The sequence below is a fragment of the Oryzias latipes genome, chromosome 7, assembly GCF_002234675.1.
Source record: "Oryzias latipes chromosome 7, ASM223467v1".
Lineage (NCBI taxonomy): Eukaryota > Metazoa > Chordata > Actinopteri > Beloniformes > Adrianichthyidae > Oryzias > Oryzias latipes.
In genome coordinates this window covers 26,348,308-26,362,083 of record NC_019865.2, presented here as the reverse complement: position 1 = coordinate 26,362,083, position 13,776 = coordinate 26,348,308, and the positions used below count along the sequence as shown (strand labels likewise).

Genomic DNA, 13,776 nt, shown 5'->3' with positions numbered 1-13,776 from the left:
GTGGCTCTTTGGCTTAAAAGAAAGATGCAAGCAATTTGAATAAAGAAAAAAATTGCAGTTTTGGCTAATTTGCTTTAGTTAACTAAGTTTTGTAATTTATTTTTAGATTCAAGATAGTGAAGGGCTCCATGTACTTTCAGAATGTTTTTTTGTTAGAATGAGCTTCAAGCACTTATAGTTAAAAAAAGATTCTACATGTTGTTTAATATTTGATTACAAAGAAGACAAAAGATGATGGCGCATTAACATGATAATGATAGAAAATGCCATGTCTGACTTTACTTTCTTTGCAATTTCAAGTAAGTCTTCTGCAGCAGGATGATCTTATTTGACAAATTGTGTGTTTTATTTTGACAATAACTTTTGTGTTCTGCTGTTTAAATTGTTTCATAAAAAATACACAACACTTTTATGATTTAATAATTGCAAATATTTAAAAGCTGTATTTCATGGACGCAAAAACATAAATAAAGTGGTTATTTTTAATGAAATAAAGTAGTGTAAGGTGAGTCTTTGTGGCTCTCAAGTTTGTCTATGTGAAGACATTGAAACGTTTGAATAATAAAGTGCTTCTATGATTTTGAATATTTTTCTTAGAATATTGCACAATACAGGTGTGACGGGTGTCAAGTTACTTTCTGACTTGAATGATACTGACTTCTTGGAAGAAATCCCGTTTTTTCCTTTCGAAACTAACCAAAGCAGCTACGCAGAAAAAATAGTTTTGGTCTGAAATTGGGTTTTGGTTTTCAAAATTACTTTTTCCTTTTATGTGGTCTGAAACAGTTAAAGCGCGGATTAGTTTTTGAATGTTTCAAAGACACAACAACAACAAAGGCGGAGAGGATTAGCAGCGCGCGGTCCATCGCTCGGTCCATCACAGCTCTCCTCGCTGACGCGCAGACAACATGACGGCGCGTGCGCTGCGTTCTCTGCCTCGCGCCCTGAAACCCGTGTTCAGCAACCGGTGCCCGCAGGTAAGCGAGGTGTTTTCCGTCAGCCAGTGAACCGCTGAACTCTTGTGTTTGACTTGTGAATGTTTAACGGGGAATTTAGCGGAACAGCCGGACTCTGGATAAGCGGGTCAGGTCAGCTAGCGAGCTAGCTTTAGCTGCTGTCCGTCGCTGTCCGTTCAGCACCGCAGTTTAAAGTTTGATTCTCTTTCCTTTTTTTACTTTATTGGCAAATTTCTATGAAGTTTACTCGGCTGCACTTTTTTATTCTGCTCCAAAAACACATTTACAAAAAAAAAGAACATGTCAGTGTACCAGTTTTTAAAGTTTGTCTCATGACATGCGCATAAACGTAGTAATTTAACAAAGAAAAGCACAAACATTAAATAACATCACTTTAGAGTCATAAAGTACATAAGAGTGTTTGCGTGTCTGTGTGGCAATACATTATGGTGTTACCCTTTGCAAAAAGTTTATTTTATAAAATATATTTGAGTAGAAGTATAGCCACTATAGACCGTATGTGTTGTATGAAGTAAACTGAAAACTCCTTCAGTCTATTGGAACATTTTTAGTTTACAATATTTAAATAGAATTTAAAAGTAAACTTATAGTATACTGCTTCTCTTTTAGTATAGACTAAATATACTTGTAGCAAACTTAAATACTTTTTGCTAAGGGTAATTAGTTATACTTTCAAAAGAGTACTCCTAAGAATACTTTTTATTGTATCAAACATTAAAAACACCATCATTCAGTCATTCATTTTTATTTTTGTTCAGCTGATTTGATCAGATCTGTTTGACACTAGGGCTGCACGATATGAGGAAATATATATATAAATATATAAACAAATAGAAAAATAACCAAAAACATCATTCCCATTTCATTGCTACAGTTTAAAAATTCTACTAGCTGACAAACATCTAACATAATCGGCCTCCATCTGATTGGTCAAAGCATAAAGGGATTTATTTGATTCGTTAAATACTTCAAGCTGCCATAAGATTGTTTCAACATATTTAAGGTTTACGATTTATTGCGATATTCGCCGTCTTTTGCGATATGCATATTGCATAGCTGGATATTGCGATACCGATAAATTTGCGTTATATTGTGCAGGCCTATTTTAAACCATATTGAGCATTTAAAGTCCCACTCTGATCATCTTTGATCTATTTTTAAATTTTTCCCAGTGGTCTTTTAATATTAAATTTTAAATGATGCTATTTTATGCCACAATGTAAAATTCTGAGGTTTTCTAGGACATAGTTTCTGCAGAGCAGCAGTAGTTCATTAGATATTTGCCTCTGAGTTGTGGGCGACTCATCCAATCCCCATCATCCATATTTCTATACTGTCTCCCACTACCTTAGAGCTTCTTGCAACCCAAACCAAGGGTTCGATCCCCGCTCCCCCCTGTCAACTGTCATTTTGTCCTTGGGCAAGACACTTCACCCTCCTTGCCTCCAGTGTGGCTCCACTGGTGTGTGCATGTGCATGAATGTCCCGGTGATGGTCAGAGGGGCCGTAGGCGCGAGATGGCAGCCACGACTCTGTCAATCTGCCCCAGGGCAGCTGTAGCTACATCAGCAGTTACCATCACCACGTATGAATGAATAATGGACACATTGTAAGAACTTTAAACGTCTGGAAAAGCGCAGATAAATTCAATCCATTATTATTATTATTATTATTAGTGGTGGATGATCAGACTGGAGCGAAGCAGGAAGCTCATTGCTTGTCATTGTAGCAGCTACATCACACCTACAGTCTTTTTCAAACAGCGTCTTTTTGTCAGCTCGTGATTTGCACTGATTTAAATAAAGCAATACTCAGAAATGCAATTTTGAGCTAAATTTTCTTATTATATGTCCTCCCTCATCAGAAAAATGCCATAAAAACATGTTAAAAACAATAAAAACCTTTAAGAAAGCTTTTTTCTCTTACTTGAATATATATTTCCATGACTTCCTTTGACTTTACCACAAACACAATTGAAGTAAAGCTACAGGAGTAGAATTTACTTTAGCCACCCTGTTTTTGTTTATCACACAACTAGTGTTTTGTGTCCATGTTTCCTCAGGTTTTTGCTGTAAGAAAATGTCACCAGGCAAAACAATCAACCTACACTGTAAGTAATGATGTCAAAAGACGCCAACTCACAAAATAAACAAGATTACTTCAGATGCTTAAGTAGATATCCACACGTATTTACCGTCTGACCTTCCTGACTGGAGATCCTAACCTGTAAAACATGTTTTTGTTTGTTGTGCACACATATTCAACAGTGTTTTGTGTTGTGCTTGTGGCATGAAGCTGCAGGTCTCACTGCCCCCCCCTCCTGTTTGGCTTTTTTTCTTTTTACCACATAAATATTCCTGTTTTCCCTCCTGTGTTTGGATCTCCCCTTCCTCCATCCACCCAAACAAGACTATAGTGAGTACAGCAGCTTGGATCTTCCATTAGCATGTAAACGCTAAACTACTTTGTCTGATTGAGGCTTTGAAATGTTCTGATGAGGTTGAACCAACAGTTTGTGTGTGTTTCAGCCTCCACCCGCCAAATACGGAGGGCGGCACACGGTGACCCTGATTCCTGGAGACGGGATCGGACCAGAGCTGTGCGGACACGTTCAGGAGCTTTTCCGGTGAGATCCGCTTTCTTCACACACGGACACAACCGAGCCCTTTTATACCTGAATGTGTTCCCCATCAGGTTCTGCTGTGTGCCGGTGGACTTTGAGGTCGTCAATGTGGACTCAGCTGTGATGGGGGAAGATGATATCACCAATGCCATAATGGCCATCAGACGCAATGGCGTTGCTTTGAAAGGTGACTGGACTCATAGTTGTCCGACAAGTCTGTGTTCTCCATGTTTTTTTTCCCCAGAAAAACCTAAATAGATGGTTAATGTAAAAATCTAGTCAAACAACAAATAGTTCTGCAACGTATTCTCAGCACTGCATACAAAACACACATATCATCTTGAATCCCTTTAGTTAAATTAATTAAAACTTTACAGTCCCACTCAGATCATCTTTTGATCTTTCGTCAAAGCGTTCCCTGGCATCTTTTAATTATGCTTATGCTGATTTTAGCCAAAAGAAAGAAAACCTGCCGTTTTCCTGGAAAGGGTTTGCGCAGAGCGGCAGGAGTTCACTAGAAATTTCCCTCTGAGTTGTGGGCGGGGCTGTTGGAGGAAGATGCACAGATTGACAGATAATTGACAACAACAGTTCAGGACATGGCTGATGCATTTTAAACCAGCAATGGCAATTTTCAGAAGATTTGAGGCCAATGCTCTTGTGTTTTTCTTTGTGCATGCAGGCAACACTGATCTCCCTCTTTAGTCAGTTTCCTTTTTGAACGTCAATCATTGTTGTTTGTAGATTAATGGGGTTTTATTTTTGTGTGGAAGTGGAACGTTAAACCTGGTTTTCTGATGTCTCTATGTATCTCATCGGGTTCCATTCAGTTATAAATGTTCTTGTGAAACCAGGAAACATGGAGACCAATCACAACCTGCCTGCGTCGTACAAGTCCAGGAACAACCTGCTATGGTGAGTCTTCTTCAGCTACAGTTTTCTCCTGAAAAGCCTTGTCTCTGTTGATTCGCATGTATCTTGTCACTGCAGGACCACTCTTGACCTGTATGCTAACGTGATTCACTGCCAGTCTCTGCCTGGCGTCAGAACGCGGCACAGTAACGTGGATATCATGATCATCAGGGAAAACACAGAGGGAGAATACAGCAGCCTGGAGCATGAGGTGTGTGCAACAGTATGACACCTTTTCTTTTGTTTCTACTCCAGAGCAGCAGAGGTAACCCTGTCTAACACGTGGACTCTTTCCCTCCATTCCTGCAGAACGTTCCGGGCGTGGTTGAATGTCTGAAAATCATCACCAGGAACAAATCTTTACGCATCGCTGATTATGCTTTCAAGACGGCCCGAGAAAAAGGACGCAGCCGAGTCACGGCTGTGCACAAAGCCAACATAATGTTAGTCTCTGAGGCTTTACACACAGTTTATGTTACATGTTTGAAGTACGTCCCTTTTCTTTCTTGGAACAGGAAGTTGGGTGACGGCCTCTTCCTGGAGTGTTGTAAAGAAGTTGCTAGTGGTTACCCGGAAATCCCGTTCGACAGCATGATCGTGGACAACACCACCATGCAGGCATGTCTGTGCATGTTCCTCCTTTGTCCTGAACCCAATTCAAAGCTGTGTGGTGGACCACTCCTCTGGGATGTTCAGGACGTTTCACAGATAAAAGACTTAAACATCCTGTTGTGTCACAGGAAGCTGTAAACCTGTTCTGTCTGTTTGTTAGCTGGTTTCCAGGCCCCAGCAGTTCGATGTGATGGTTATGCCCAACCTGTATGGCAACGTTGTGAGCAATGTATGTGCTGGGCTGGTTGGTGGACCAGGACTGGTGCCAGGGGCCAACTATGGGACGGACTACGCTGTATTTGAGACAGTGAGACAAAAATTCAAACTCACTACATTTCCCAAACATTTTGTCATTTAATGCAAAAACATGAGCTTAATGCCCAGAGTTCAGATCTTGAGACCGTCATCCTTTCACGGTTTGTCATCATCATTAGGTGGATGTGGTAGTGAAGTCTTCGTGCTTCCTGCCTCTTCTGTTGCCCTGACATTTTCAGTCTCGTGCTTAGTACTGAGATGTTGGTGTGAAACCATCATCATTTGGAGTCAATGTGTTCTGTTGAGTGTCAGAGGGTATAGAAGCAGACCTCACCTGTCATTTGCTCTCTGGTTTCCCAGAAGCAATCTAAAATCTGGAAGAATCAAGATTGACAAGACAATTAGGGGAACAGAAAGATGACTATCAAAATGAGTCTCCCTAAAATACAGTTTTTTGCTAAACTAAGGAGTTTGTTTCTTCAGAAACAAGAGCCTTTGTTCCTAAACTGTTTAGTGATCTTGCCTCCAGAGTTGATGTGTTGTGTCTGAGATGTTTTGCAAGATGATTTTTGCCTTGTTCTCAGGTTTTTAACCATCTGAATGTTGGTTTAAAAAAATAAAAACCAAAACAAACAGTTGCCACAGCAAAGATCCAGAGACAGTTAGATGACAGCAGAAATACAGAGCAGCCTAATATTTCATCTCATAGAGGGAAACATGAGAAATGATGAGAACACAAAGTGTGTATATCCAAGTTGGCATTTATAAAAAAAAAAAGTTGTGAACGTAACACATTTATAAACTACACTTGAAGTTTTGTGTTTCATCTTAATTTTCATCTGAAATTTTTTAGAAATATAGTGGGACATAAAAGTTTTTAGTCAACCACCAAATGTGTAAGTTTTCCCACTGAAAAAGAGGAGAGAGGCCTGTAATTTTCATCATAGATATACCTCAACTATTAAAGACAAAATAAGAAAAAAAATCCAGAAAATCACATTGATTTTTAAAGAATTTATTTGTAAATTATGGTGGAAGATAATTATTTGATTAATAACAAAAATTCAACTCAATGCATTGACAGCAGTCAAACATTTTCACAAAACTGTTGCTGGTATTTTGGCCCCTTCCTCCATGCAGATCTCCTCTAGAGCAGTGGTGTTTTAGGGCTGTCGATGGGCAACACAGTTCACCTCCTTCTAAAGATTTAGAAGATGAGATCTGGAGACTGGCTAGGCCCTCCAGGACCTCGAAATGCTTCTCATGAAGCCACTCCTTTATTACCTGGGCTGTATGTTTGGGATTGTTGTCATACTAAAAGACCCAGCCACGTTTACTCTTCAATGCCCTTGATGATGGAAGGAGGTTCAGTCGTCCTGGTCTCTTTGCTGAAAAACAGGCCCAAAGCATGATGTTTCCACCCCCGTGCTTTACAGTAGGTATGGTGTTCTTTGGATGCAACTCAGCATTCTTTCTACACCAAGCAGAGTTCTTACCTAAAAGTTCTATTTTGGTTTCATCTGACCATAGGACATTCTCTGAGTCCTCTTCTCGATCATCCAAGTTCTCGCTAGCAAACTGCACAAGTACTGGCTTTAGCAGGGGGACGCGTCTGGCACTGCAGGGTTTGAGTCCCCTCGGCACCGTAGTGTGCTACGGATGGTAGCTTTTGTTCAGCTCTCTGCAGGTCATTCACTAGATCCCCCGTGTGGTTCTTGGATTATTGCTCACCGTTCTTGTGATCCTTTTGACCTCACGGGGGGAGAACTTGCCCCAAATGGAGGGAGATTATCAGTGGTCTTGTATGTCTTCCATTTCCTAATAATTGCTCCCACAGTGGATTTCTTCAGACCAAGCTGCTTACCTATTGCAGATTCAGTCTTCCTGGTGCAGGTCATGTCAGGACGATCGCGTGGACACAAACGCAGGACAGCAGCAGGTTATAGTCGAATGACTGATTTAATTGTGGAAGAACTGGAACTCGTAACACTCGAGAGTAAATCAAATAGAACGATCCAGTGACAAAGACAGGGGAGACACTGGTTATATACACAAACGGTCATTAACAACAGGTGACATCAGGGAGTGCAGGTGAAACCAATGAGGAAGATGGGAGAACGTAAAGACAGCGAAAAGGTAGAACGGCAGGAGAACCGGAAACAACTAAATAAAAGCATAACAACCCCCGGAGAGGGAACACAAAGCCTAACAAAAAACTGCCCTGACCCCATTACCTGACAGGTCAGCAGATTGGTTTCTGGTGTCCTTAGACAGCTCTTTGGTATTGGCCATAGTGGAGTTTGGAGTGTGACTGTTTGAGGTTGTGGACAGAAGTCTTATATACAGATAACCAGTTCAAACAGGAGCCATTAATACAGGTAACTAGTGGAGGACAGAGGATCCTCTTACAGAAGAAGTTACAGGTCTGGGAGAACCACAAATATTGCTTGTTTAAAGGGGACCAAATAACAATTTTCCACCATAATTTATAAATAAATTCTTTATAAATCAGATAATATGATTTTTTGGATTTTCTTTCTCATTTAGTCTCTTGTGGTTGAAGTAAACTTATGTTGAAAATGACAGGCCTCTCTCATCTTTTTAAGTTGGAGAACTTGCACAATTGTTGGCTTTTTTGCCCCACTGTAAAATAAAAAATATCTCTAATTTTACACAGGGAACCAGGAACACTGGAAAGAGCATTGCAAAGTGCAACAAAGCGAACCCCACAGCCATGCTGCTGGCCTCCTGTCTGCTGCTGGATCACCTGAAGCTTCACGCCTACGCCGAGGTCATCCGCAGAGCCATCCTGTCCACTCTATCTGAGGCCCGGGTGAGCCACGACTGAAGACACGTTACCAAACCACGCAACAACACATTCTTATGCAGAAAGACAACATTTTCAATTAGTTAACCATTTTATGACACTTTGAGTTCTTTGCTCATGTGTCCAACACTTGCTCCTCAGCTTCACACGGCTGACCTGGGAGGCCACAGCTCCACCTCTGACGTGGTTCAGTCCATCATGGATGCTGTTCAGAGGGAGGGACCCCAAACGCTGAACATGTAGAGCACACAGGAAAAGAGTAGCATCAAACATGAGCGTCTCCACACAAGCTTGCATTCATTATGAGTGTTGGATAATTTAACCCTTTAAAAAACTATTAAGATTCTTTCTAAAACTGAGACTTTGATGTGAGTGCAGCAGCACAAGTATGTCAACAGAAGTGGTGTGTGGTTATAGCAGGTGGGATTTGCCTACTTAAAGATCTGGTTCTTTTTTTTTTTTTAAGTTAATCCAAAAACGGCTCATTTTATTTCAATGAGCCAGATTCAAGGGCTTTGATTTCCTCTGGGAAATTATCTCTGCAAGGAATTATTGTACAAAGATCAAAGTCATTTTAACCTAAACTATCCATCAATATGCCGCGAAGGAGGGTCTAAGGGCAGGGATGCCAGTGTAGCTCAGTCAGTTTGTTAGTTCAATTTAGTATTTTCCTATTGAACTCTATGTATTTATGATCCTTTTGAGTTTATGTTTCACCTTTTCAATGACCGATCGAAGCCCATCGAGATGACTGCTGTTGTGAATTTGGGCTTCACAAATACAATTGATTTGAAATCGAACTGAATATGGAAACTATTGTACTGAGTTTTTTTAAAATGTGTTGACGATGGCGTCTATGTGGACATGGGACTGCACAAAAGATCAGCTCTCATTTCCATGGTGATGGACAGACTGACAGATGAAGTTAGACAGGAATCTCTGTGGACCATGATGTTTGCAGATGACATTGTGATCTGTAGTGAGAGCATTCATGTTGTTGATTTATAAACTCTAACAGAGAAAGGAGGCAGAGCTTGAGGCAGCAGAGATGAAGACGTTGAGGTTCTCTTTGGGATGTTCAGGATCAGGAATGAATCCATCAGAGGAACAGATCATGGTAGATGTTCTGGAGATAAACGTAGGGAAGCAGATAGAAGCACGATGAGAGGAGGAACAGGGATGATGTTGGGAGAAGGACATTCAGGTTAGACCTGTCAGGGAAGAAGGCTAGAGGAAGACCAAAAAGGGCGTTCGAGGATGGAGTGAGGAAAATGCAGAGGAGCGAAATGAACGCCTGTGATTGGTTGTGGCGTCCATAAAGGGAGCAGCTGAAAGGAGCTGCTAAAGATTATAGGTGTCTGTGGTTTGGATTTTAATCAGGGATAGAATCAGATTAATAGTTGTTGTGTTCAGTCATTTTGTTTTCTCTTTATTTGTGTGGTGGATGTTTCTGTTTTAGGAGATATGCTTGTTTGACTGTTTTGATGATAAAATCTGCTGTTTTCTGGCTGAAGTGATGCACGTTCTTCTCCTTCTGAGAACTGAACAGTTTTAAACAGTCGAGTCAATAAAGAGTTCCCTGCTCGGAAGTGTGTTTGTGTCCTGAACCGAGGCTCTGCTGCACTCGTCCTCTTTGAGCCTTTGTAAATGATCCTGATTTATCACAACCCAAACACATTTTTAAACTTGCGTTTCAAACAGGTGCAGGTTGTTGATGGTTCAGACCATCTCCATTTGAAACAGAGCTAGAGGATAAAACCTTAATGTGCAGAAATAGTGTTGTTGTCCATGGTGAGACAGTGTTTGTCTCCATGTTGCATGTTCTCCTTAGTGCATGTGTGAGTTTTCTCCGGCTTCCTCCCACCGTCCAATCACATGCCTCATAGGTTAATTGGTTATTCTAAATTGTCCCTCGGTGTGCATGTGTGATTGTGTGAGTGTGCAGCTCTGCATTTTCTTCTGTGAGCCACAGTGAGGCATACTTGTCTTGTTTGCACACAACAGGCCATGTTGTGAAGGGACCCTACAATAACAGACTTTCTCTGGAGGAGAGCCAGTTGGTACCAAAGATTGTAGAAAAGCACAACACGCTGATCAAAACTAAAAGCAACACTGACATGAGAAACAAAAACATTTTTACACAGAATTTCCTATTTGTGTTTTCTACAAAGACAATGAATATCAAACCTTAGACGTCCAAAGTATGGCTCATTTAAAAAGGACACAGGAAACATGGCAGCATCAGTAGATGTGATGCCTGATGACAGAAATTATTTTACTCTCAAAACTGCACAGATTTTGTCTTTGGAATTGCAATAAAACCAACCAGAGGAACAGAAATGTTTTTGGAGCTACACCATACAGTCTATAGAGACAACAATCTTCTTTATTTCGCTAATGATTAGATCTACTCTACCTACACACACACCTACAGAGCTGTTCCAGATTACTCCTGTCTACAATGTGGGATCACAAAAATGGATCAACCTGCCATGTTTTAGAACATCAGAAGAGCCTGGAGTTTACAGAGACGATCCATTCATTAAATGTCAGAGACTATCCTGCTACAGCAGTGAGAGCAAAGCCATAAAAGGCTTCAGCACACAGATGAAGAAAGAAAAAGAGCATTTAGAAGGAAAACCGATATGTTCTGCTGCTGGATTTGTCCTAATAAGAGCAGCTTGAAGACGGATGCAGGGGTAGAATTAACATTAGGCAAAGGTTGCTTAAAATATCTAAAATTATTTCCACACCCCTTATTATTTAACTCTGTCTTAAAAAATATGGCATCAGACTGTTCATGTGTTTCATCCTCCCCCATCCGTCCGCAGAAATGGCATATTCCGTCAACAGCAAGTTGGCTGACAGAAAAAAAACTATTTGAAGAAACCTAAAAAAAACACGGGAAGATGAAGCGGTGAAAATGATCCTTATCATTTTACTGTTGATGCAATAAAAAAATGAAAACCACCTCAACCAAAACTCTTAACAATGTAATTTAAACAAAAACAAAACTAATGTCCAGGAAGGAAGGAGACAAAACAGGAAAAAGAAGAATATAAACAAAGGAACTCAATAAGATAAAGAAAGTCAAGAATGAGAAAAGGAGAGGAATAGCAAAAAGAGGGACAGAAAATGGTAAATTTGAGAATATGTATCAAAAAATGTCATTGACGCCACTCCATAGGTTACTTTTTTATTCCACCGTTTAAGATTTTCATTTTTTTCTTCTTTACTAAAACCTGACAAAATAAAATAAAGACAGAAGATCTTCATTTGTTCTTACTAGAAACTGATAACAAACTAGTCTATTTAATAAATTCAACGTTTATTAGGTAAAAAAAAATATATAAATACATTTCTTTAACATTTAAATGTGATTTCAGCCTTTAAATGCTTATCAAAACATACGTATTCTTGTCATTGATGCCATCTAAAAGTGGACCAGTATAGACATTATCAGACAAACGTTTTATCCTTTAGGTAAACAATTGATTTTTTCAAGCGATTAGTACAACTGCCACAGAGGGCCCCGTGTTTTTGTTCACCTGAGGCCTCCAAAGTGCTAAGTCTGAAACTGGACGGATGTACAGCAACATTTCTGAGAGGGCCTTGTAACCCTTGTGCTGTCCTAGGCACTTTTACATTGGGAGTTGGGTCATCTAGACCCACTAGACAGTGCTCTGAACCTTTTTTCTTCAATGATTTGTGATCTTCACTGGTGTCCATGGATTACATGAAATCTTTCCACCTTTATCCACTTTTGTCACGATAGGGAGAACACATCAATGTAAGGGTGGGGTCATCTAAGATAGCACACGGGTTACATGAATTTACTGTCATAAAAGATTGACAGTTGTGTAACTTTGTGTTGTCAGATTGAAGCTCAAGCTTGAAGCACACATCTTCACAAGGATGTGTGGTAGGGAATAATATTATGGGTACATTTTAAGATCTGCACATAAATTGAGTATTCAGATGACTATTGTTGTAAATATTGGGCTGGATAAATAAACTGAAAATGGAAAATAATGAGAGGATCAAGGAATTTATTCAAATATATATTTTTTTTCCCTAAAGGAAGTTTAAATTTTGTTAAAACTTCTCACTGGTCAAAAAATGGCTCTAGAGGTTTAACACCAGAGGCGGCCATTTTGACTCTTCACATTTAAATATGGATTAACTTTGTTCCTGCGACGGACTGGAGACCTGTTCAGGGTGTTTTGTTCAGGGTGCCCAACGGGTGCCCAACAGGAACCTAGTGACCCTGAAAGGGTTTGAGTGTGTCTGTATTTCATTTCATAAAAATCTTTTTCAATCAAAACTACAAAAAAAAGAACTCTGAATATTTCTTTTTTGAATTCCCACGTCTGACATTTTGTCTAAATAAATTAAATCTATTTCAACATCAAGGTTTTTATTTTGAGTTATAACAGCCAACCTCCCTGTGCTGTGAGTGTATCACCGTTTGGAATAAAGTGTGACTATGCTTCAAGGATTCATTTCATTTATTGGGTGGGGCGAGGTTTAGACACCACCTGTTTGTTGTTTGTGGTATTCCAGCATCCACCTACACAACCCTACTTGTCTAATGCACACTTTAAAACCAGGAGTGGGGGAACGCCGCCGTTCTGGAACCTGGGGAGCAGAGTCTGCCTACAGGGTCTGTCACAGGCCGACCCCCTACCCAAATGACATGGGCTTGGGGCAAGGATTGGCGGCCTGCGGGCGGCGTGAATGGCCTCTGGGCGGGTTTGGGGCCAGTGGGGCCCAGACCTGCCACACACACATGGTGGACGGGGAGTATCAAGCTATCTGCCAGGTTGATGCCCCAAGAAGCCCACACCCCTCTACCCAGCCCAGATGCCCCTGCAGCACTCCCACCCAGTTCAGGGATAGGGCACCCAGTCACCCCACAAAGTCATGGTGCTTCTGAGACCAGAAAGACTAAATTCTTCCAAAGTATTTTCTCTAGTTTGAGCTGTTTTCCTCCTTCAGTCCACCCCCCCCAAAAAACCAAAACGATCCAAGTCAAGTCATTTTCAGAGAAGAGGTTTTCTAACCGAAGATTAGGACCAGCCATGGCTGGATCCCTCTGATTCCTGAACCTAGACTTCCCAGAGAAGTTACTTTTTAGGCTAGAAAGACGTGATGCAGTCACACAACTTTAACAATCTCAGGATACAGATGAGAATGGTTCCCTTTCCACGTCACCATGGTAACCAGACATGGCAGCACCAGAAACATGATGTGAAAACAACTGATAAAGCGGCTCTGCTTCTCAAGCGGTCCCTGGTCTCCTGCAACCTTTTAGCTTCATGCATCAGAGGAAAGTCTGACTGACCCTCTTGAAAAGGGAAATTTTAAGTTTTCTCACAGTTTTCCCCCCCCAAATTTATTATTTCTCTTCTGCTTCCTTTTTCAGTTTTTGTCCTTTATTATTCAATTCCACTTAAAAAAGTTACTGAAAGTTATATATTTGCAGCATTTCTTGGTGTGTAACCTGAAACTATTATTATTTTAGTCATTAGTTTATTATTTATTATTAATAAAAAATGATCTTGTAGTTT

At 40.4% G+C, this 13,776-nt stretch overlaps 1 protein-coding gene across 3 annotated transcripts; it reads left to right on the top strand.

The window, feature by feature from the left end:
• The first annotated feature begins 555 nt into the window (after positions 1 to 555).
• Positions 556 to 12,701, top strand: LOC101156895 (isocitrate dehydrogenase [NAD] subunit gamma, mitochondrial). 3 transcript variants are annotated; one of them, XM_004071050.4, is made up of 12 exons: positions 556 to 977; positions 3,040 to 3,087; positions 3,387 to 3,392; positions 3,506 to 3,603; positions 3,672 to 3,787; positions 4,455 to 4,515; positions 4,591 to 4,723; positions 4,822 to 4,955; positions 5,028 to 5,130; positions 5,285 to 5,431; positions 8,057 to 8,212; positions 8,348 to 12,701. In XM_004071050.4, the coding sequence occupies exons 1-12, from the start codon at positions 909 to 911 to the stop codon at positions 8,447 to 8,449; spliced, it is 1,173 nt and encodes a 390-aa protein (XP_004071098.1). In that variant the 5' UTR covers positions 556 to 908; the 3' UTR covers positions 8,450 to 12,701. The 3 variants fall into 3 exon arrangements, with proteins under 3 accessions (XP_004071098.1, XP_011475935.1, XP_011475934.1); XM_011477633.3 differs by lacking the exon at positions 3,387 to 3,392; XM_011477632.2 differs by lacking the exons at positions 556 to 977; positions 3,040 to 3,087 and having other exon boundaries at positions 3,096 to 3,392.
• The last annotated feature ends 1,075 nt before the right edge of the window (positions 12,702 to 13,776 follow it).

What these genes read in the sequence shown, in the direction of transcription:
- LOC101156895 (XM_011477632.2), top strand. Translation starts at nt 3,267, where the DNA reads ATGAAGCTGCAGGTCTCACTGCCCCCCCCTCCTGTTTGGCTTTTTTTC. An exon ending in CACGTTCAGGAGCTTTTCCG is followed by an intron (nt 3,604 to 3,671) that starts GTGAGATCCGCT and finishes GTTCCCCATCAG; the next exon opens with GTTCTGCTGTGTGCCGGTGG. An exon ending in ACAGCAGCCTGGAGCATGAG is followed by an intron (nt 4,724 to 4,821) that starts GTGTGTGCAACA and finishes CCATTCCTGCAG; the next exon opens with AACGTTCCGGGCGTGGTTGA.